This window comes from Toxotes jaculatrix, chromosome 10, assembly GCF_017976425.1.
Source record: "Toxotes jaculatrix isolate fToxJac2 chromosome 10, fToxJac2.pri, whole genome shotgun sequence".
Lineage (NCBI taxonomy): Eukaryota > Metazoa > Chordata > Actinopteri > Toxotidae > Toxotes > Toxotes jaculatrix.
Window position 1 is genome coordinate 19034993 of NC_054403.1, and position 20996 is coordinate 19055988.

A 20996-nucleotide genomic window follows, 5' to 3' on the forward strand; every position below is an offset into this window, starting at 1 on the left:
ATTACTTCTGAGGAGATGGAAAGCAAAGAGGATAATGGACCAGAGAAACAATTGCTTTGCACAGAGCTAAGCAGAGCAATGTCCTGCTCTACCCCTTACAGAGGATCATCATACTGTATTATGTAATGTTATTAATACAATAATTCAGTACAAGTATTGTAATTCAGCATTAGCCACTAGATGGCCTTGTATTCACATGATCTATTTTCACTGCCAGAAGCTCCTATGTACCATATAGTCTGTAAATAATATAATGGCTCCATGTTCTAGTTCTTGACAAGCTAAGATAAATTTTCCCTGCAGATAAATTTCAATTTACTCTGTTCTGAACATATTTATTTTTGTTTTGCGTCCATACGCAGCAATCCACAGAAATGACAGTGTATCTTAATGATTATGTAGGAAAATCCGGAGAAAACAGACTGAAAGCAGAGTTCCTTCAGCTTTAATGAAATTATACATTAAACTAATAAATGTTTAGAGACAGCATTCAGAGACCTGGAGCAATGGGTTGTGTGCAGGCCTTATCTCATTATGTCATTAAACCAAGGTCCAATCAGGCTCTGCCCTCATCTGCTGAGTAGACTCATCCCAGACTCTGACCACAGCCCTGTGTCAGCTGACTCTGACACACACACAAATACAGTCAAACACTCTCCTACACACACATGCACCCCCCCCCCACACACACACGTACACACACACACATAGAGCAAAAACAGCAGCAGCTGAGGACCACACCCCCATCTGCTCCTCTTTCCTCCACATTGCAAACATGTTTCAGAGACCCCCTGACTGCTGATTTTGCAATCTCAGTTACAGCTTCTGCTGTATTTTGGCAAATACACTGTGTTAGATGAGAAGAAAGAATTAATTAAAATTTGTTCTCCCTTTGTTTTGAACGATCTTTAAAGGAATAGTTTGTGTCCTTTGGGAAATCGGTTTTGTTCACTGTCTTGTTGAGGAATAAATGAGTAGAGCTGCAATAATTCACTGATAAACAGAAAAATAATTAGCAACTATTTTGATAATCAATTAATAATTCAAATAATTCCTTCTGCTTTTGTCAGTTCAATTTCATATTGAACTTATATATTGAACTTATTATATTGAACCTGAAGACATCACTATGGACTATGGACAGTCTAAATGATTAATCTGTAATGAAAGATACTGGTAGTTGCAGCCCTGTACATGAGAAGATTGATACCTCTCTCATGCCTCTTAGCTAAATATGAAGCTATAACCAGGAGCCGCTTAGTTTAGCTTAGCATATAGACCAGAAACAGAGGGAAACCCTTAGGGAAACTCTGTCCAAAGGTAACAAAAATCTACCTATGAGCACCTTTAAAGCTCACTATATGTATATCACTCACTATGTCTTGTTTGTTTCATCTGTACAAAAAGGACGTGTTGGGGCTTTACGGGGGTTGTGTGCTGCATTACTTCTTTGTTCACACTTTTGGACAGAGCCAGTTTAGGTGTTCTCCCGTGCTTCCAGTTTTTATGCTAAGCTAAGTGAGCCAGCTGCTGGCTGCAGCTTCATATTTCTCATACAGACATGAGAGTGGTATCTTTTCTAACTCCTGGCAATACTTCCCGAAATGTTGAACTACTCCTTCAATGACAGTGCAAAACAAATTGAGGACAAATTGTTTATTTCAGTCTCGTCGACATCCAGTGTACCCACTCTGTGACCTGACTGGCCGGTAACACAGTGTACAGGGCACGCCTGGTTCTCTGTAATGAGGTTTCTGTCTTCCACTTCCCTATGCCTCCACGGAGCACACAGTCTCTGCAGACTGCAGTCAGTGACCCACACCACTGCCTCACCAAACACATGCATTAGTAATGACAAGCCTTCATAGGTTGTGTCGACCCTCTTCACAATGCCAAGCTTGTGTCACTGGCTTGATCTGATTAGACGGGAAGAGGTCAGGATGTTTGCAGTGAGCTGTGCTGAAACTGTACCAGAGTTCATAAGGAAATATACAGGGCAGAACTTTCTTGTTTTGTAGTTACATCAACTACAATGAAAGTTAAAGCTCTTTCAAAAAATTGATTTTTCTTTTTCCGGCATAAATAGGACAGGACTTATTTAAGGTAACAGGTCGTGTTGACATCGACCAAAGTAACACAGGGAACAGCTTTGAAATGGAAATGTTAGATATATCCCTACAGATTATGCCCTTGTTTGCATAAGTAGGTGAATAAACATCAAACTGGTTCTGTTCACCAGGATCACAAAATGTTAATGTGTACTAATGAGCATGCAGCCTTGACAAAGACTATTATAATGAGGAAATGTCTCTGCAATACGTGAATGAGAAGATTGAATGAAATTTTGATAGCTGGTTCAATGGGTTTGTTGTCTGCACCTGTTCATGCGGCTGCTACACTCACAGGCCTGCAGGTCACTATAACAAGGCCAAGTCCACCCTGCTGGTGGAGACTAAAAATGGAAGTGCAGAGAAACTGATCTCCTTATGCTCGCCCTCTACGGTGCTTCCATTAGATACTGTAAATACTGTATATAATAAAACTACAGCATATTTTCTCACTACATAATCAAAAATTTTACATTGGTATCAGAAGCAAGTTTTGGCAAAAAAAATAGCCCAGAGAGAATGTCTCAGTTCACAGTTTTCTTACTGATTATTATAGTTACTACAGATGGACTCAGAAGCTTTATTCTAGCAGTAGTAGTAGCTGTAACAGATAGTATTCAAAGTCACAGTGACCTGTGCAAGGCAACACATGAAGGGCTGCTGAAAGTAAACTGGACTACACTTTCTAACATAACCAGATCCACTGTTTCTGTTCCTGTTTCTGTTGTTTTTATACCCTTTCCTACATGCAGCAATGAGATGTACAAAAGTGCAAAACATTTTACTTTTGAACAAGCAGCAAAATGTACTTAAAGTACCATGATTGAAAATACTCATCAAAGAGATCATTCTACAGGCTACCAATTGGATTACTGTTATTGATACATTTATATGAATAATACTTTAATTTTGCAGCAAGCATGGGTGTGTTATGAATTCAAATAAATGCAATGGAGTGAAAAATACAATATTTCAGTAAAAGTGTAGAAGTAGAAAGTAGCTGAACATGGAAATAGTCAATTAAAGTACCTCAAAACTGTACTAAACCACAGCACATTTTTCATCTTTATAATTCAATTATACTAGTTTATTTTCGTATGTTTATATTCGTTCGTATTTATTTATTTCCAGAATAGCTGCCAGCATGTGTTCTCCCTGCCACGAGGTGTCTGCATTTGTGCTCAAATTTAAATTTTTCTGCATCCTGTTTTATCTCTGATCTCTCTTACTTTTGCAGCCCTCGCCCATCATTTCCGGTATCACTATGTGTTTCTTACTTGACGTTGCACTAACAGCGAACCAGAGAAGCGAAAACACTATCTGCCTTCGGCCGCACACGGATCCCGGCACGGAGACACCCAAACCTCTCACCAGAGTCCACCACTGTCTTTGAACCTCTCACCGGCTGTCAGTCGCCACAGCCGGTGGAAACCTCGACATTAAAACCTCCGACTTTAGACGATGATCGGCCTGCTGAGTTTTTTTTTTTTCTGAGCGGACTGAGTGACGAGGCTGAACTTTCCCGATCCTGATCACGGTACAACAACAGCGCAGAGATCACTGCGGACGGACTGTGCGGTGGTTTCCTCAGGATTTAAGAGGGCCACACGCACTGGTATCGCCACGTACGACGACGGTAAATCAGACAATAAAAGAAAGCCTGTGGGGGTGAAAGAGAGCCTGTAGTGGAGAGGTGGCACACCCGAGTAGTAAAGTGAAATACAATGTCAAACCGGCAATGATCAACTTGGTGGAAAGTTGGGAGAGACGGCGCATTAAAGGGAATAATTAGTAAAAGGGATGTTTTTGAAGCGCAGTACGGCGAGACGAGTTCACGCCAACGTCCCTGAGCGACGTCGAAACTGTTTCTCGCAACACTTCGGCGTTTAATTCAGACAAACTTGAGAATATCATGTGCGAGGTGGCCATGGAGGAGCAGGAGCGGGAGATCGCAGACATAGACCCGCAGGAGTGCACCTCGGTGGCGGAGAACGGGGTCATGCTGGTGGTCAATCACAGCCGGGTCCATCCTCCCTTCAGCGTTGTGCTGGCCACCGTGCTCTACTGCGCCGAGTTTGTCACCGCCGCCGTGCTCTGCAGCATGTACCACAAGACCGACGATGTCATCTGGATGGGCTTCACCATCGCCTTCATGCTGCTGCCCGCCGTGCTCATTCAGTTAGCGCTGACGTTCTTTCACAGAGACCTGGGTCGGGACCGGCCTCTGGTCCTCTTCCTGCACCTGCTGCTGCTCGGCCCTGTCATCAGGTAGGTCGGGGTCCGGTAGTGCACCGCAAGGGCGTGGTCATGGTTTGCAGGTTAAATGACTGTTTACTACAAACAACAGCACTCTGCATCTCTGCTGGTCAGTTGCCAGGTCGTTACATACACAAGTCCTGTTACGAGTCCTGCATTCAAACATTTACTTAGGTAAAAATACAAATGTTTTAGCAGTGACCCATTTCAGAATAGTGTACAGTACCATGTGAAAGTTTTAGGCTCTAAAAGTAAAGATGCTTTCAAAAATAATGCTAGGAGTAGTTTTTGTTTATCAGTTAACTTAATAAAAAGTGCAATAAACAGAAATCAGTAAATCAGTATTTTGGTGTGACCACCCATTGGCTTTAAAACGGCTCCAGTTCTCTTCTTGCAAGGTGTTTCGCAAATAGATTGTTCCAAGCATCTTGGAGAACTTTCCTCGGTCCTTCTGTCTCTTCATGAAATCCTGAAACTGAGTCCATTATGTTTAGGTCAGGGCTCTGTTTAGGGCCAGACCATCTGTTGTAGGACTCCTGTGCTTCTTGTCTCTGAGGATATTTCCCTGATGGTATTGTGTAATGGATAAGAATCAAAACAAGTACCTAAAACTTTCATACAGCACTGTATATCATACTGGCAGATTATAATTATAACTGCCTGAATGTGCACATCACTTTAATGTTACAGCTGGTAATTAGGGATAATTACAATGACCTTTTTAACTCCTGGGCATTTTGTGAGTATCTCAGTATCTCATCGGTTCATCTTTAGTCATCTGTCCTCCTTACTGGTGCAGCTTCCACTTTCCATTTACAGCGCAGAGCAGTTAATGGGACACAAACAGACCATCTGTGTTGAGTGCACAGGAGCAGTACAGTGATCACTGAGAGAGAACATAAAGCTGCAGAGTTTTATCATAATGGATCTGAGTTATTTATAAAATGCGGGATGATGAATGAAATAATTACTCCGTTAGTAGAACAGAAAAAAGAATCTGCGACTAGTTTGTGGATTCAAATCAATTAAGCAAAAACATTACATAAAGTCAAACGTTATCTGATTCCAGCCTCTCAGATGAGAGGAGTTTCTGTTTTTCTCTATCATAAATCACCATGAACTGAATATTTTGGGGTTTTGGACATTTGGTCAGGAAAACAAAACAAGACATTTGAAAACATCAACATTGGCCCAGAAAAGATGTGATGTTCATATTTATCTCCATTTTTTTCATGATAGCTTTGGTTGAAGCAGTGTTTTGTACAGAATTAGAATTTCAGTCCGTGACTGAATCACACTCCAGATGGAAAACCTGTTCACTGTGTAAAACAGGATGAATGACTGTATGTAACAACCTCCCACATTATCACAAGTGGTGCAGCTCGTCCTGTAATATTCCCCCTCTTCTTTTAATTTGAAGTCTCCTCACTGATGTGGTCATGTCCTCTGGATCACAGTTGAACTCCCTGTAGTCTAGACCTTAAAACCAGTCTGTCAAATGACACTGCAGGGCTGGCATCTGCCCTAGTAACACATCCTTCACATTTATAGCTTGTACACCATGCAGTTGTATGACCTCATCTGAGGATAATGGCAACCAAAGGCCTTGTTGCTGCAGACCAGCCAGGCCTGGCTCGATCAGGGGGAGTGAGCTCAAAAAGAGGTTGTAGATGTTGCCGGAAAGGCTTCTAGAAGTATTACAGCTAAGATTTATTTCTGGCAGTCAAGGCAGTGGAAATGCAAATGAGATGGACGAGCAAATTCAAGAAAAGTAGAGAATGAAAGTACATCTGAAGGACAAGTCTGCAAAGTTTTGCATTCTGTTTCAGAGGAGGGTTTGTTTGAATACTGCCAGCTTGTAGCTCAGTGTCAGTTGATCTCAGCTGAGAGACCTGTTTGGCAAACCGTGACTCATGCAGGCAGACATAGGCGTATAGACTCATGCTTTATTCCTCTGAAATTCATATCTGATACCTTCTCTTTGAACTTTGATTTGTCTACAGAGTGCTCTAAAATTTACAGTGCCAGTTCCAGCGTTAACTGAAGGGTGTGCTTTTTTTACGGGGCAAGAAACTCAACCTTCAGTTGCAGGTTAATTGCCACGGGAAGAATGCTCTGCAGGACAAAGTGTTGCTCAAAGGCAGATGCAGTAAATAGCTTGATTTGCGGCTCAGCTTTCAGTGCATCGTAAAACAGAGCAGCTGAATATATTTAAAAACTGCTGTCAGATATGGAAATGAAAATGTAGATAAAGAGACAAATAATGATCGAGGAGAGCTACAGAGGAAACACAGGCAGTCCTTTGTGATTCCTTTCAAATGACAGGGGGTTATCTTACCTGCAACACTGAGCTCACAGATTTGATCTGAGTTTGTTGCGTAATGTATCAAAACAAATAAAACGTGTGTAGTTCCTGTTTCACCGCTCTACAGATTTGCAGTTCCCACTAAAACCAGATCAAGGTCATGGTACTGGGGGTTCAGCCACAGGTCTGCAATTATTTATTAACAGCTTAGAGATAAAGCCACATTAAGGAGTCTATAGATCCCCTGCATCTCTGGGTTTCATACTCAAATGTTGCCTGAAAACAGAATCAACATTTCGGTTTGCATGTAGTTTTCCGTTAGTGTGTAGCCTGCAGCAGAGAAGTGTTACTTTAATTTTTTTTGTGACATTTTGGATGTGAGCGGAACTTGAAGAGCAGCAGCGGCGGAGGTAGATGTGTTGATGAGAGCTGACGTGTGACTTTTCTATTTTAAAGGGGACGGTCAGAAGATGAAGAGGTCAGGGCCAGTATTTATCAAACTGCCAAAAGTACAATTTTTATCAAATTTCACTTAACTTAAAAATGCTCTTATCTAAGATCTACTCTTAACCAATTTAAGAGACCTCTCGAGCTTTCATACACTTAAGAGCATTTTTACGTCAAGACAAGTTTGATAAATGAGGAGCCTAGCGGGGCGGAGCAAGCAAACGAAAACAAGATAACAAGGATCGTCCTGCTGAAAAAAAACTGAAACCAAAAACCTAAAGCCAGAAGCAGCTGGATCTGTCTGTTGCGCAAACTGATTTGTGATCCTGCGCACGCCTCCTTCCTCCTAAGAATGCTTTGTTCATGCCAGTGGTTTAAAACACACGTGACAGTGAAACGGTTTCTAAAGTCATAATGATCCTATGCAACAATATTTGCTGTATCATTCTCTCGCAGTTATCATTGGTTGCGCTGAGCTGTAGCGTCTCTGATGCGCGTTTTTAATGCAGCCAGGAAACAGTGTAGGATCCTTATTGCATTACAGTTCATTCTGCTCTGTTCTACTCCTCTGTTTTATTTCCACTTCTTCTTATTCTTTGCTTCGCTGCTGTAAACAAATCACCTCTGCTCCTTCTTAGCTCAGATGGGAGTTTTCCTGTTTGACTTAGGGATGGTGTAATTGCTGATCTTGTGACATCGCAACCAAACATACTGTGTCTTCTATCAAAAGGGGAATTTAAACTCCCATTTTACGCAGATACTGCATAGAAACCCTTTTAAATATTTAAGAGCTTTATTTTACTTGTGTTGCAGTCTACCAGAAGACACAGTCAATGTGAAAACTTTCAAGCAGGGTCTTGGGTTATCTCCTGCAGGGTGGACCTTGTTTTGACTTGTCTACTTAAGTGTAAGATCACGCTCCCAAAGCAGGGACTGAAACTACGTAATTACCCTGCCAGCTTGGACCGGTCTCAACACGCAGATCTTGTTTTGTGTTTGTATTTTACATACCCTCCACAGTCCGGATGAGGCTGCATTTGTAAGCGTGATGAGCCTCATGTTGTAATCCCAAGACACAAAAACAGGATGATCTTGCTAAAGAGTTGTTGAAAGAATTTCCTGAATGCACTGCTGCCCTAGAGTCAGAGTATTTAAGTTGTCACAGTAGTCTCTTGACATCTTTACAGTTCCCCTTCTTTCCCATATTTGTGACACCATACTGCTGTGGTCATACACACAGGGAACAGATTGCATGTTTAGACTGCAAATACAGAGAAGCAGCCTGCATGTTTCCTCTTATAAATCCATAAGGTGCTGCCTTGGAAGTCAGTGTATTGATACTCTTGGCTAATGCACTCATCGGTCAGGCTGTTTTTTCTCCCCTAAGTGAAATTCAGTCTGCTTCTCAGTCGCTTTACAGAATCCTAAGTGCACGCTGGCTCGAGCTCAGCGCCCTCATACTTTGTCCTCAGCCCATTATGCTGCCAGATTTCCAAGGAAAGGATGTCAATAAATCAGGTTGTTGTGACCTATCTGCTACTCTTTTGCAAACCCAGTACCCTAAAGTTGCCCTTATTCGGCTGTGGATATCAGTCTGGGAAGGAATGTACTGTAAGTGTGTGTGTAGTGTGTGCCTGTGTAGAGATAAAAGCCCGCTGCTTGCAAATAACGCCAAGCCTCTAACGTTCGGGCCAAACGCAGTTCAGGGAGCAGCGTGGAAGCTTGGCACTGTGCTGTATTTGCATTGTAAGTAAAAAGTTCAGCCAGTGGCAGCTGAAGCAACAGTGTCTGACAGTGTCTGACTGCTGACTCTGCAGGGTCAGGGCAGCACACAGTTGAGCCATGGAGAAGTAGTTTCATGTGGGATTCCTGAGCCTCCACCTTTTATGTCCAAAGATGGAGATATGGGAGTAAAAAGATAACATTCCAGCACAGTGATGTGAGATTTAGAGCAGCAGTGGGAATCCTCAGAGGGCTGGGTCTGTGTGTTGAACACAGATGTGCAGCGCTGTGAGTTTCACGTCATTTTAGAAGCATTATTAGGGGATTATAAGGCTGACATTTTGTTGTTGACAGGTGCAAACCTTGCACTTCCAGTTTAGGTGGTTTCCTTGCTGAAGCTTGAAAATATGGGTCAGAAATTATTTTAATAACTTTTGTGTGATTTGGGCCAACAAACCACCAATCAGGTTTTAACTGTAGAAACAATCAAATTCGTCATAAATCGGCAGTAATATTTGTTGAGGATTCAAACACTTTCTTCTTTGTACCCTGTGTACAGAGCCTTTTTTCAGCTGTGTAAGTGGACAAACATGTTTCTGTCCTCATGAATAGTATGGATTTCGCGCCCATGGCCAAACACAGAGAGCATTTACCTTGCAGATGTTTAAAGAACCACACCCAGAGATTTTCAGTTCATCTGTGCAGGCCTCAGGGAACTGTGATTTCCGTCTTCTGACTGCCCTCTGGTGGAGACTCAGAACTGTGCTTGTGTTTGTTTAGCTGCAATTTACAAAGAAAGGTTTGTTTGTGATGGATCGCTTACATCACACGACTATTCTGAGGTCAATGATGTGTCCATGAGAAAGACCCAAATATCACATTTTAAGTTCCTAGACTGAAAGCAAGCTGCAACAACAAACAGACAATATGTTAAGCCTGATACTTTGCTTCCTTCTACTTATATATTTGCTGTATAATTATCTTACACGTTCACTATGATGATTATATGTTGATGTTAAAAACACAAACACATTCTAAACATCCAGTCTGGTGTCCTGTAACTTAAACACAACATTGCACTGCCCTCTATTGGTGTGAAAATATTACTCCACTCACTCACTCTCACTCACTCACTCTCTCTCTCCCTCTCTCTCCCTCTCTCTCCCTCTCTCTCCCTCTCTCTCCGCTCTCGCTTCCTCAGGTGTTTCGAGGCTCTCGTTGTCTATTTCAAGGCAGGTAAAAAAGAGGAGCCTTACGTCACAATCTCCAGGAAGATCAACCTGAAGAAGGGACAGGGGACGCCCATGGAGTGGGAGATCGGCCAGTCGGAGCGCAACCTGGCCACTCACAGGAACGCCTTCAAACGCATCGCGGTCATTCAGGCGTTCTTGGGCTCCACGCCTCAGCTGACACTCCAGCTTTATGCCACCATCCAGGAGAAATACATCCTCCCTACAAGACGTAAGAGTGATTAAGAGCTTTAGGCTAATGCTGCTGTTCCATTATTATTATATGAAAAAAAATCATGACTTGACAGTGCTACATCCTGATTTATATTCTTGCGAGGATGAAAGACCTCTAACGCTGATTAAAAGATTCAATTCTGTGAGGTTAGCAGCTCTTAGAGACAGTGACTCATCTCTTTGAATGAATACTATACAAATAAAATTGAATTTATAAGGAGTTTTGTAACTCAGGATCCGTAAAGTGAGTGTGTAACTTTTGAAAAAGGAAATTACACATTTTTCCTCTTACAGATAAATAAAAAAAATACTAATTCACAAGCATTAAAACACACTCTTGCTTAGTTCAGTAGATTCAGGGGTTTTGCTCTACAGTCTTACTTGTTTTGGTGCAGCAGCTTATGTTAGCAAACTGCATAGATATTGTTGTATTTAAGATATTAGATCTCAGTCAGGTGACCTTCACCTTTAACCTGTAACTTGTGGCCACAGCAGCCACTGTTCAGCAGAAGTCACACAGGTTATCTTTAATAATGAGACATTTTTGAATGAGCAGTGATGTGTTAACATCATTGAAGGTGACTTCTGTCTGTGTTCACAGTGGCTCTGATGATCATCACCCTGATCTCCATCACATACGGGGCCCTCGTGTGCAGCGTTCTGGCCATCCAGATCAGATACGATGACTACAAAGTGCGGGTGCGTCCTGCAGCCTACCTGTGCATGATCGTGTGGAGAGGTCTGGAGATTGCCACCCGGATCACGGCTCTGGTTCTCTTCAGCACGGCGCTCACACACTGGGTGATCCTTGTCGGCATGGCGAACCTGCTCTTTTTCTTCTTCCTGCCCTGGGTTGAGTTCTGGGCCAGGAAAGGCTCGCTGACTGAGAACGTGGAGAAAAACTTCTCGAAGCTGGGCACCACGGTGGTGCTGTGTATGTTCACGCTGCTTTACGCCTGCATCAACATCTTCTGCTGGTCAGCCGTGCAGCTGGACCTCTCCCATCGAGAGCTCATCGAGAGGAAGCAGCGCTGGGGCCGCCTGGCCCTCTACTACTGCGGACGCTTTGTTGAGAACTTCCTCCTCATCACGCTCTGGTACTTCTTCAAGTCTGACTTCTACGAGTACGTGTGTGCCCCTCTGCTCTGCGTCCAGCTGCTGATCTGCTATAGCCTGGCTGTGCTCTTCATGCTGCTCTTCTATCAATTCTGCCACCCGTGCAGACGCCTCTTCAAGTACAACGTCCACGACTGCCTGCACTGCGTCTGCTGTCGTAAAGGGAGGGGTGGGGCAAGCGGGAGGCGAGGGCAGCCGCCACCCTCTTACTCCACGGCTGCCACCATGGTGCTGGCACCGGAGGAGCCTCTGGAGCTGCTGGACTCCCAAAACTCTCAACCACACGACCTCACCAGTCAGCTGGGAGAGCGGGAGACAGCTATTGTCGAAGACATGATGGAAGCAGCCTGAGAAACGGCTTTCTGAGGAATTATGTCAACAAAACTCAAGTTCTCCAGTGTAGAAATGCATCCTGGGAATAGCAAGGCATGATGCTGGCGCTGCAGGATGCGGTCCAGAATGAGGCCTTGAGGTGATGAGTTAGAGAACAAACATTTGCCTTTTCCTCTTAATTGCACAAAAATTTGTTCATGGTTCTGAGAGAGCTTTAGCTTCACCCCTGATGTCTGTACTGAGGACAATTACGTACGCTCAAGGCACCACGAGGCCCCAGTGTACCAAAGAATGTAGCATGTTGAGATATGCAGCGATGCACAAAGGCCGCCTTGAGGGAGCAGCAGTGGGTCAGGTACAGGACTGAGCCAGGTGTGTGGGGAAACGTGCCAAGTGTGTCCCAAGAAAAGACAGACCGGGACGACCCCAGTTTACTTCCTCTCAGGGTTTTCACACTACGAAAGCCCCCTTTGCACACGTTTGCATCTGCACTACACAAAAAAGAGAGAACAAATAAATCAAAACAAACAAAAAAGAACACAGCTGGAGTGTAAGAAAAGGTTAGAAGAATTCATCTTCCTCATACCTGACTGCATAAATCTGCTGTGATGAATGCCTTGTCTTGTTCACTGTCCAGTCTGGTTGCCTTTCTTTAAAAAAAAAAGAAAAAAAGTTTTAGTTTTACAAAAATATATGAAAAAAGTGAAAATATTGTTGAAAGACTCACAAAACCTTTACGGAATATCAGGTGTGTGTGTCCTTAAAAAAAATTAAGCTAACATTTGATGAGTGACACTGAATGAGCTTGTACTTTATTGAAGTGCTTTCACATTTTGCGTATTTTTATTTTTTTTCTCACACTCTGTTCGGTGCCTTGACTACTGCTGTATTACTTGAATACTTAAATAAAACAATCTGATGTCTAAACATTCATTAGTGCCTCTCCTCCTCCTGACAATAAAACATGACCGCAGTGTGACACATGTACCATAAGGCTTTTTAGTCTTCCTATGAAACCAGTTGCGTCACCGGCCAGCGGAGTAAAATTTCCTGCATGGTGCAAGAGAAACTTCCTCATTCCCGCTGTTCATGCAAGTTCTACCCGACCTGAGTTTCCAGCAGGTAGGAATGTGGTTAATCAGCTCCCGGACGGAAAACTCTCCTCTAAACTTCCCCAACAACGCAATTCCACTCGCTGCAGCCTTTGTGTCTCCGCGTCTCCTTCGCTGTGCAGGAGGGAGGAGTCCGGACACACAGGAGGGTATAAAATAAAAGAAAGTGCAGGCAGGCTGAAGATGCTGGCAGGCTGTAACGAAGCCAAGATAACGCGTTCAACATGGGTAACTGGATTATTAACAATGGACTCACATCCTTCATACTGGTGAGTGCCTCGTATTTTCTCTTCAGGAATGTCATTTCTGAGGTCGCACACAGGACTAAAGGTGACAAGAGTGAGAATTTACGAATTTACGCACAGGTTTTTTTTTTGTGCGCAAAATGCCGTGTCCCAAAAAAAGTGACTGTCAGCGTCCAGACTCCTGCATCTTCAAAGCAAATACACTATTTAAGATTAAAATTCATGTTCCTATGAAAGGCTGAGTTAATGTTGAGCTGGAGACATGACCGTGGCTGTGTTTGCAGGTGGTCTGGATGGGCATCAACATCTTTCTTTTCGTATGGTTTTACCTCTTCTACGATTTGGGGGATCAGTTTTTCTACACGCGTCATCTTTTAGGGGTGAGTACAGAGACCTTCAGCACCTCTTCACACCTGATGTCTGTAAAATAATCAGTAAGTTACAGTACAAGTGAAGGTCCTGTATTCAAACTCTTACAGAAGTATCAGCAAATGTGTTTAAAGTATCAAAAATTAAAGTACTGTTCTGCAGAAACATGGCCCTTGTGACTGACCAGTTATTATGTTTTACATTGTTGGATTGTTTATGCTGTGTAGTATAATTGGACTATTGTAGCTGGTCAGATTGAAGCTAGCTTTAATTTTATTTTTTTTTTCTTTAGAGTCATGATGATTGATGGGTCTGGAAAAAAAAATCCCTCTTTGGGCCTTTAACGTCTATTTAAATTAAACCAAAAACTTGGAAACCACTGACTAAACCTTTATTGATACATCTGTTTCTATTAAATCTGAATCTGTACTAACTAATAAGAAAATTCACTTAATTGCTTTCCACCTCTGCTTTTCTTAAAGTCCTGAATAAAGTTATATGTGGGTTTTATTTCAGTCTGCCTTGGCCTGGGCCAGAGCTCCTGCAGCTGTCCTTAACTTCAACTGCATGCTGATCCTCCTCCCTGTGTGCAGGAACCTGCTGTCTCTGATCCGAGGCTCCTTCGTGGTAATTTTACAATGTATTCCTATGACAGCAAGGCAGGTTGCACTGAATGCTCTCATTATCTTTTAAAGGCTGATGAATTTTCATGTTGTCACTTAACTAGTTTGATAGCTGTAGGTCCAGGAAACATCTGAGATAATTTCACTCCCACCTCTTCTTTTTTCCCTTTCATTCTTTGGTGTTTATACACATTTTAAGCTTATTTTATTTTTATTTTTGAAAAGTATACAGTTAATTTTAATGTTTTTTCTGCTCTGATTTTTTGGTTTTTGTCTGTTCCGTGAAGCCCTTTGGCTGCATCTCTAAATGACAGAGGTACATAAACAGATAAAGTTATTTGTAATATTAAGTCAGGATTTTACAATAGTTGTAATACTTTCTCACAGGCGAAGCTTTCAGCACATTACATTAGTAAAACAAAGAGGACCACCTGGGGATTGGACACGGGTTTGTTGGGTTTTTGCTTTGGAAAGATGCTAAATGTTTTACTTTCCACTACCCCGCTTTCTTTATCTCTTCAGTGTTGCGGCAGAACAATGAGGAAACAACTGGACAAAAATCTGAGTTTCCACAAGCTGGTGGCGTACATGATAGGGCTGATGACAGGTGAGCAGACGTGTGCATTTCTCTTTCAGTCTTAACGTTAACCTGAATGCATTTCAACAAAAGGTTTGGGTTTATCTCTCATCTGCAGATACTTCAACAAACTCTGACCATATTCTTTGTTTAAAGATGAAAATTAGTAACTGATGAAGTTACAGCAAAAGGCTTTACTGAACACTGTTTTTATTCTTATATCAACATTTAAGTTTGTGTTGTAGTTTGTCCACCAGTAAATACTTTCTGCATAAAGAAAGAGAAATAATGATGGAGAAACCAACACATGAACAGATTCTGAGAGTTTTAAAAAATGTTTACTTCCTGCTCTGACTGGATACAATATTCTCTTTTTACTACTTTCCACGTTTGACACACCTAACCTGTAGCTTATCTGCATCTTTCAGATAAGTCACTCAGGGGTGACACAGGCTAATAAACTAAAATGGATGTTTTCTCATTTCAAATCTGGCCCAGATTTTGATTATTGTTCCGCCTTCCTGGCATACTTCCTCCTAACCTCGCAAACAGACAAAGAGAGAAATGCACACACAAGTCAAAATGTTAAGATGGGTCATGGTTACATTTTTGTAAGAGGAGACAAAGGCAAACAAAGTCTAAAATAAATATTGACCGAAGGTTTGTTTAAAAGAGTTTTCTCTATATTTCTTGTCAAAGATAAGGAAATCTTGACCTCGTGTGTAGCAACTGCAAACATTTTCAATCCAACATTTTGAGAACATACTCAAAAGCACTGGGCAGGTTCATACGACTGCCAGACTCATTAAAACTGTTAAAATCCAACTTACCAGCATTATGTGTGTACGGCTAAATATGTGACAGCGGCAGTAACTTGTCTCCTCTTTGTGCTCTGACAGCCGTTCATACGATTGCCCATTTGCTGAACGTGGAGTGGCTCAACAACAGCAGACAAGGAGTTTATGACAAGCTCAGCACTGCTCTGTCCAACCTGGAGGACACAGAAAACACCACATACCTGAATCCAGTCCGCACCACAGACATCGTAAGTCATCAGCTCATTATAATGAATCTATCACAATGAAATAAGACAAATTCCTGAATGTGGGAGGTCAAAATTAGAATCCCCTCACATATCCTGTTTCTGGGATTTTTCTTTTTTTTGTCTGGGACATGACTTTTTTCCCTACTTCACATTTATACTTCACATATTAAGCTAAATTTATCTTACATAGAATCTCAATTGTGAATCTGTAAAAGAGAGAGCCACTTCACTTAAAACCAACAAGGTAAAAAGTCAGGAGATCACCAGAGCCAGTAAGACGCATCCTCTGGGGACCGTGAATGTCTGAACAAAAACTTGTGCCAGTTCGACTGAAAGACATTTCCAGATCCATGCCGCTAACACAGCAAATAAAGGTGGCAGTGTCTCAGTATTCCTTAGATGTCAAAATATCTGGGAGACAAATCAGACAAAAACCACATCCTCAGATCTGTCTTCTCCATCGTCTTCCCTCCTCTGGTTATTGTAAACAAAAGCTCTTCTTCTTCTTCTTGTGTTTCAGGATCCGCAGCAGATTCCAACCTACTTTGCCTTCACCACCATTGCTGGCCTCACGGGTGTCATCATCACCCTGGCCCTCATCCTCATCATCACCTCCTCCATGGAGGTCATCAGACGCAGCTACTTTGAAGTCTTCTGGTACACGCACCACCTCTTCATCATCTTCTTCGCTGGTCTCGTCTTTCACGGAGCCGGGTAAGGGGAAAGGGGCTCAGTTTTTGTTTCTTTTAATAGGCCCGTGGTTGTTGTTACTGCAAGCTGGTTTTACTTGTGTGTCTCATCTGCAGGCGCATTGTGAGGAGTCAACAGAGCACAAATCCGCCGCACAACTTCACCTTTTGTAAAGACCGCAGTGATGAATGGGGACGGATCCCTGAGTGTCCCATCCCTCAGTTTGCAGGAGGGTTCCCACAGGTTTGTCTTTTTCAACTTCAAATTACGTAATTACTGCAACTGCTAGTACAATCAAAGCTTCACCAGTGAAACGTCAGTAATTTAATCACAGTTTTCCTTGCTTTGTTTTTTCTTTTTTTAGACCTGGATGTGGGTGATTGGTCCAATGGTCCTGTATCTTTTTGAGCGTCTGCTGCGTTTCATTCGTTACATGCAGACAGTCAGATACAGGAAGGTACGTTTGATTCCTGATTCACTTGCTGGCTTCTGACTTGCCTCACGTGTGGGATTAGATACGGTCTCTAACTCTGTTTGCTTTACCTTCAGATCGTGATGCGACCTTCCAAAGTGCTGGAGCTGCAGCTGGTGAAGAACGGTTTCAAAATGGAGGTCGGTCAGTACGTCTTCCTCAACTGCCCCGCCATCTCTCAGCTGGAGTGGCACCCGTTCACCATGACCTCTGCTCCCGAGGAGGACTTCTTCAGCGTCCACATCCGCTCGGCCGGGGACTGGACCGACAAACTCATCAGCATTATGCAGCAGCTGCCAGAGGGAGAACAGGGACCAAAGTAAGTACTTTTTTTCTAAAAAAAAAAAATGGAAAAAAATCAGAAAAATAAATCTTCTAATAATTCAGGAAACCAACATACTTTACCCATAAAACCAACAAAGTTAAAAGTATTAACAAAAATGTTAAAAGTACAGCTGCCATGACAATTTATTATTATACTTATACAAAACAAACACATGCAGAGAGAATAATAGAACAACAACAAAACAAACACCAACAAAAACAAGACATTTGTCATTCAGTGGATTAAACTGCTCCTATGTTCCTGTGTTTCAGATGATTCTCCCACGATAAAACATTTGAAATGTAGTCAGTGAACAACATCACACTCAGGACTCCACCATCTGTGTGGTTATTAAAGTCAAAAATAAATCCACACCGCCTTCCTTTAAAAACAAACAAAGTAAACTTCTGGGAATTAGAAAGGATCAAATTCCCTCTGGCTGTCTTAACTTTGAAGGGTTTAAACTGTTTAATCTACAAACCCCCTTGATTAAGTTATTTTAGGGTCCTGCACAGACTTAATTTTAATCACTGGGATTCAGTAGATTAGGTGTAGATTAAACAACAAATGATGTTGTTAATGTTAAAATAATGCACCTCCTGCAAAAAAGCGTTGCCAGTGCTACAAATGTCGACCATGTTAGGTGAAAAACAAAACAGAGACAATTAGGCGAGGAAAAAGAAACACCACAAGATCAGTTTAGTAGCTCTGCTGTTCTGGAGCTTTCAATCATCCATATGAGCAGATGGAGTTAGTCCACTTGTCTTGGAAGAGTAGATGTTCAAATTTCCTTTTTTTTCCTGAGTACTTAAAGGATTTATTGGACTGTGTGTTGGCTTAAAACCTAAGAATGGAAGTAAACGATATGGTCAGAAACTCCAGAGCAGCTACCTAATGGAACTTGTGGTGAGATTATTGTGTCATTGCTTGTGCTTTGTGTTGTTTTGTGAATTTGTACAAAGGGACGGGATGTCTAGGGATGGGCTCCGTGAAGTATCTCAGACAATAAATGGTATGTTGTGGTATGTGGCATCGGTCCAGTGCTGCATACTTGTTGCAATAAAAATAAACATTTAATAAATATATGTTTTCTTAGCCGCTGTGTTCCAAGGTCAACACTCAACTTTGAACCTCAGATCAGACAAATAGCAGAGTATAACAATACCCAATACAAAAAAAAGAATGAAAGCTATTACGACCCATCTTTAAATCAGTGCTTCCAAACTCCGAATTATACAGCTGTGTCTATCACATGCATATAAATATATATTTTCACCTTCACTGGCATCAAAAGTATTTATTTGCCCTGATAACACAGTTTGTTTATTGCCTGTCCTCAGAATGGGAGTGGATGGACCCTTTGGCACAGCCAGCGAGGACGTATTCGACTATGAGGTCAGCATGCTGGTTGGTGCCGGCATCGGAGTCACTCCCTTCGCCTCCATCCTCAAGTCCATCTGGTACAAGTTCAAAGACTCAGACCCCAAACTGCGCACCAGAAAGGTAACAACCCAAACGCCCTGATCCTGCTTTTGACATTTAAACCTCTGTATCTATGTCACAATAGCTCACTGCTGTGCTTGACTGATGTGAAACAAAACCTGTTATTGTCTCTGAAATACAAAGTGCAGTGTGTCTTCACGGTACGCTCATGTTAGAGGACGAGTCATCTGCTGGTTCACTAACTCTTTTGTAAGAGGATCATTGTTTAACTCTCCTGCATTCTGCTTCCTGGTTTCAGATTTACTTCTATTGGCTTTGCCGGGAAACACACGCCTTTGAGTGGTTTGCCGACCTCCTGCAGGTGCTGGAGAAAGAGATGGAGGAGAGAGGCATGGGGGATTTCCTCACTTACAAACTCTATCTGACCGGATGGGATCAAAGCCACGTGAGTGTGTGAATCGGTCCCGACTTTGCTCAAGCTGGAGACCAAAGTCCAGATGAACAGTGTGAGGTGATTTCAACTTAAACTCAGCTGTGTTATCTCCTCTTTTTTTTTGTCACAGGCCACTCATGTGATGGTTCACTTTGATAAGGACACTGATGTGGTCACTGGTCTCAGGCAGAAAACACACTATGGCAGACCCGCCTGGGACAAGGAGTTTGAACAAGTCCGCAAAGAGAACCCCACGTAAGACAAAAACGTCCTCTCTGAAAATCTGAAAATACCTTTAATTCCCTATTGAAATTCAGGAGAATGACTAATACTGTTCACAGCGAAGGGAGAAATATTCAGACCCTTTAAGTTAACACTAAAACACCATGCTACTTCATGTGGTAAAAGTACAGATGTATTGTTCTAAAATGTACTTAAAGTATCAAAAGAAAAAGTTCTGTAGACAAATGGGCCTTTGACTGATACAACTATTTATTACACTATAAGATTGTTATTACTGGTGCGTCCGTGTGGAGCTAGTTTGACCTACTTTATATACAGTGGTAGAAAGTCAGTGTAGTTGAAGTACAATGGGCTTGCAGCCCAGGAGCATTTGAGTAACTTTCCATCTCTCATCACTTTTCACATTAAAACTTGAACCTATGTCCTCAGGTCTGTGGTGGGAACTTTCTTGTGTGGCCCAGAAGCTCTAGCAAAAGTCTTGGAGAAGAAATGTGTGAAATACTCAGACGTGGATCCCCGGAAGACCAAATTTTACTTCAACAAGGAGAACTTCTGAGCAGGGAAACAAGAGAAAAGAAGCATTAGGGATTTTTGAAGAAGAAGTTTTCTCGGTCACTGTGGATTAACTTAAGACAACTAATGCTGACATAAGTTGTCTGACGACCTGAGACATTAGCTGGGTGTGTTTTGACACACTGTATTGCACACTGAACAAGCATGGCATGTTATTAACTCTGCACTTCTCAGGGACTGACTTTCCCTTTTTTCCATCTTTAACCATGATGAATCACAGCCTCACAATCCGCAATGATTCATGGTTTATGTGGTCAGTTACACCTGTAAACTGTCAGGAACTTTAATTTCCTGGTGGAAATTAAAGTTCCTGATGGTCTGATACTTGAACAAGATTATAGGGAAGAAGTTTACTGATACAGAGACATCAGGGTTCTGTCTCTATTGTAAATTTGTTACTATCTGTGTGGAAAACTACCTTTTTTGCACAAAGACAGATTAACAATTTAATGTACTGCTTTCAGGTACATATGGCAATTTACAGTTGACTACTATAGCAGCTCAGCTAAGACTGCAGTTATGCCCGTTCTTTTCTTTTGTGAATGTAAGAAAACAGTAAACACAAATTTCTTGGTTTATCCAACCAGCAAGTCCAAAACCCAAAAAGACTATCACATGAGACAAACAGCAAATCATCACATTTTTTTCTTGGGAAAATGACAAATGATTATTTTCTGTCAGTCAACTATTTTAGCTCTAAGTCAGCATAGTTCATCTTTCTTATGCATATGTTATACCTGTTGTCGCCTGTGATCAAATACACTGTAAATACTGTTAATAATGTCTTGTGAGTTTAAATAATTATCACATTTTTTTTCTTCATTCTTTTCTGGTTCAGGAAATAGGTTTCTTGGAAACAGACAATGGTTTATTATAACCTGTCAAATTGGCTGCTATTTCCTTATCAGAGTGTACATGCAAACCAGGAGGAAGACAGTCACGTAGGCTGTGGTTAATCATGCTTGGATGATCTGGGAGGAGTCATGGTTTTTTACATTATTTTCATTATTTCACAATTTGCTGTTTTTATGGTCTTTCTTATACTCGTTCCAAACTCCTTTTGAATAAATGAAGACAAGCTGTCCGTGTCTTTTTT

At 41.9% G+C, this 20996-nt stretch overlaps 2 protein-coding genes across 2 annotated transcripts; both read left to right on the forward strand.

Moving 5' to 3' along the window:
- Positions 1 to 3392: 3392 nt before the first annotated feature.
- Positions 3393 to 11884, forward strand: xkrx (XK related X-linked). The gene is made up of 3 exons (XM_041048528.1): positions 3393 to 4376; positions 10040 to 10299; positions 10903 to 11884. Exons 1-3 carry the CDS (start codon positions 4021 to 4023, stop codon positions 11766 to 11768), a joined length of 1482 nt encoding a protein of 493 aa, XP_040904462.1. The 5' UTR covers positions 3393 to 4020; the 3' UTR covers positions 11769 to 11884.
- Positions 11885 to 12988: 1104 nt separating this feature from the next.
- Positions 12989 to 20982, forward strand: nox1 (NADPH oxidase 1). The gene is made up of 13 exons (XM_041047835.1): positions 12989 to 13131; positions 13392 to 13487; positions 13993 to 14103; positions 14622 to 14706; positions 15576 to 15721; positions 16242 to 16435; positions 16528 to 16654; positions 16776 to 16868; positions 16961 to 17202; positions 18549 to 18711; positions 18950 to 19096; positions 19215 to 19339; positions 19757 to 20982. Exons 1-13 carry the CDS (start codon positions 13087 to 13089, stop codon positions 19881 to 19883), a joined length of 1701 nt encoding a protein of 566 aa, XP_040903769.1. The 5' UTR covers positions 12989 to 13086; the 3' UTR covers positions 19884 to 20982.
- Positions 20983 to 20996: the final 14 nt, after the last annotated feature.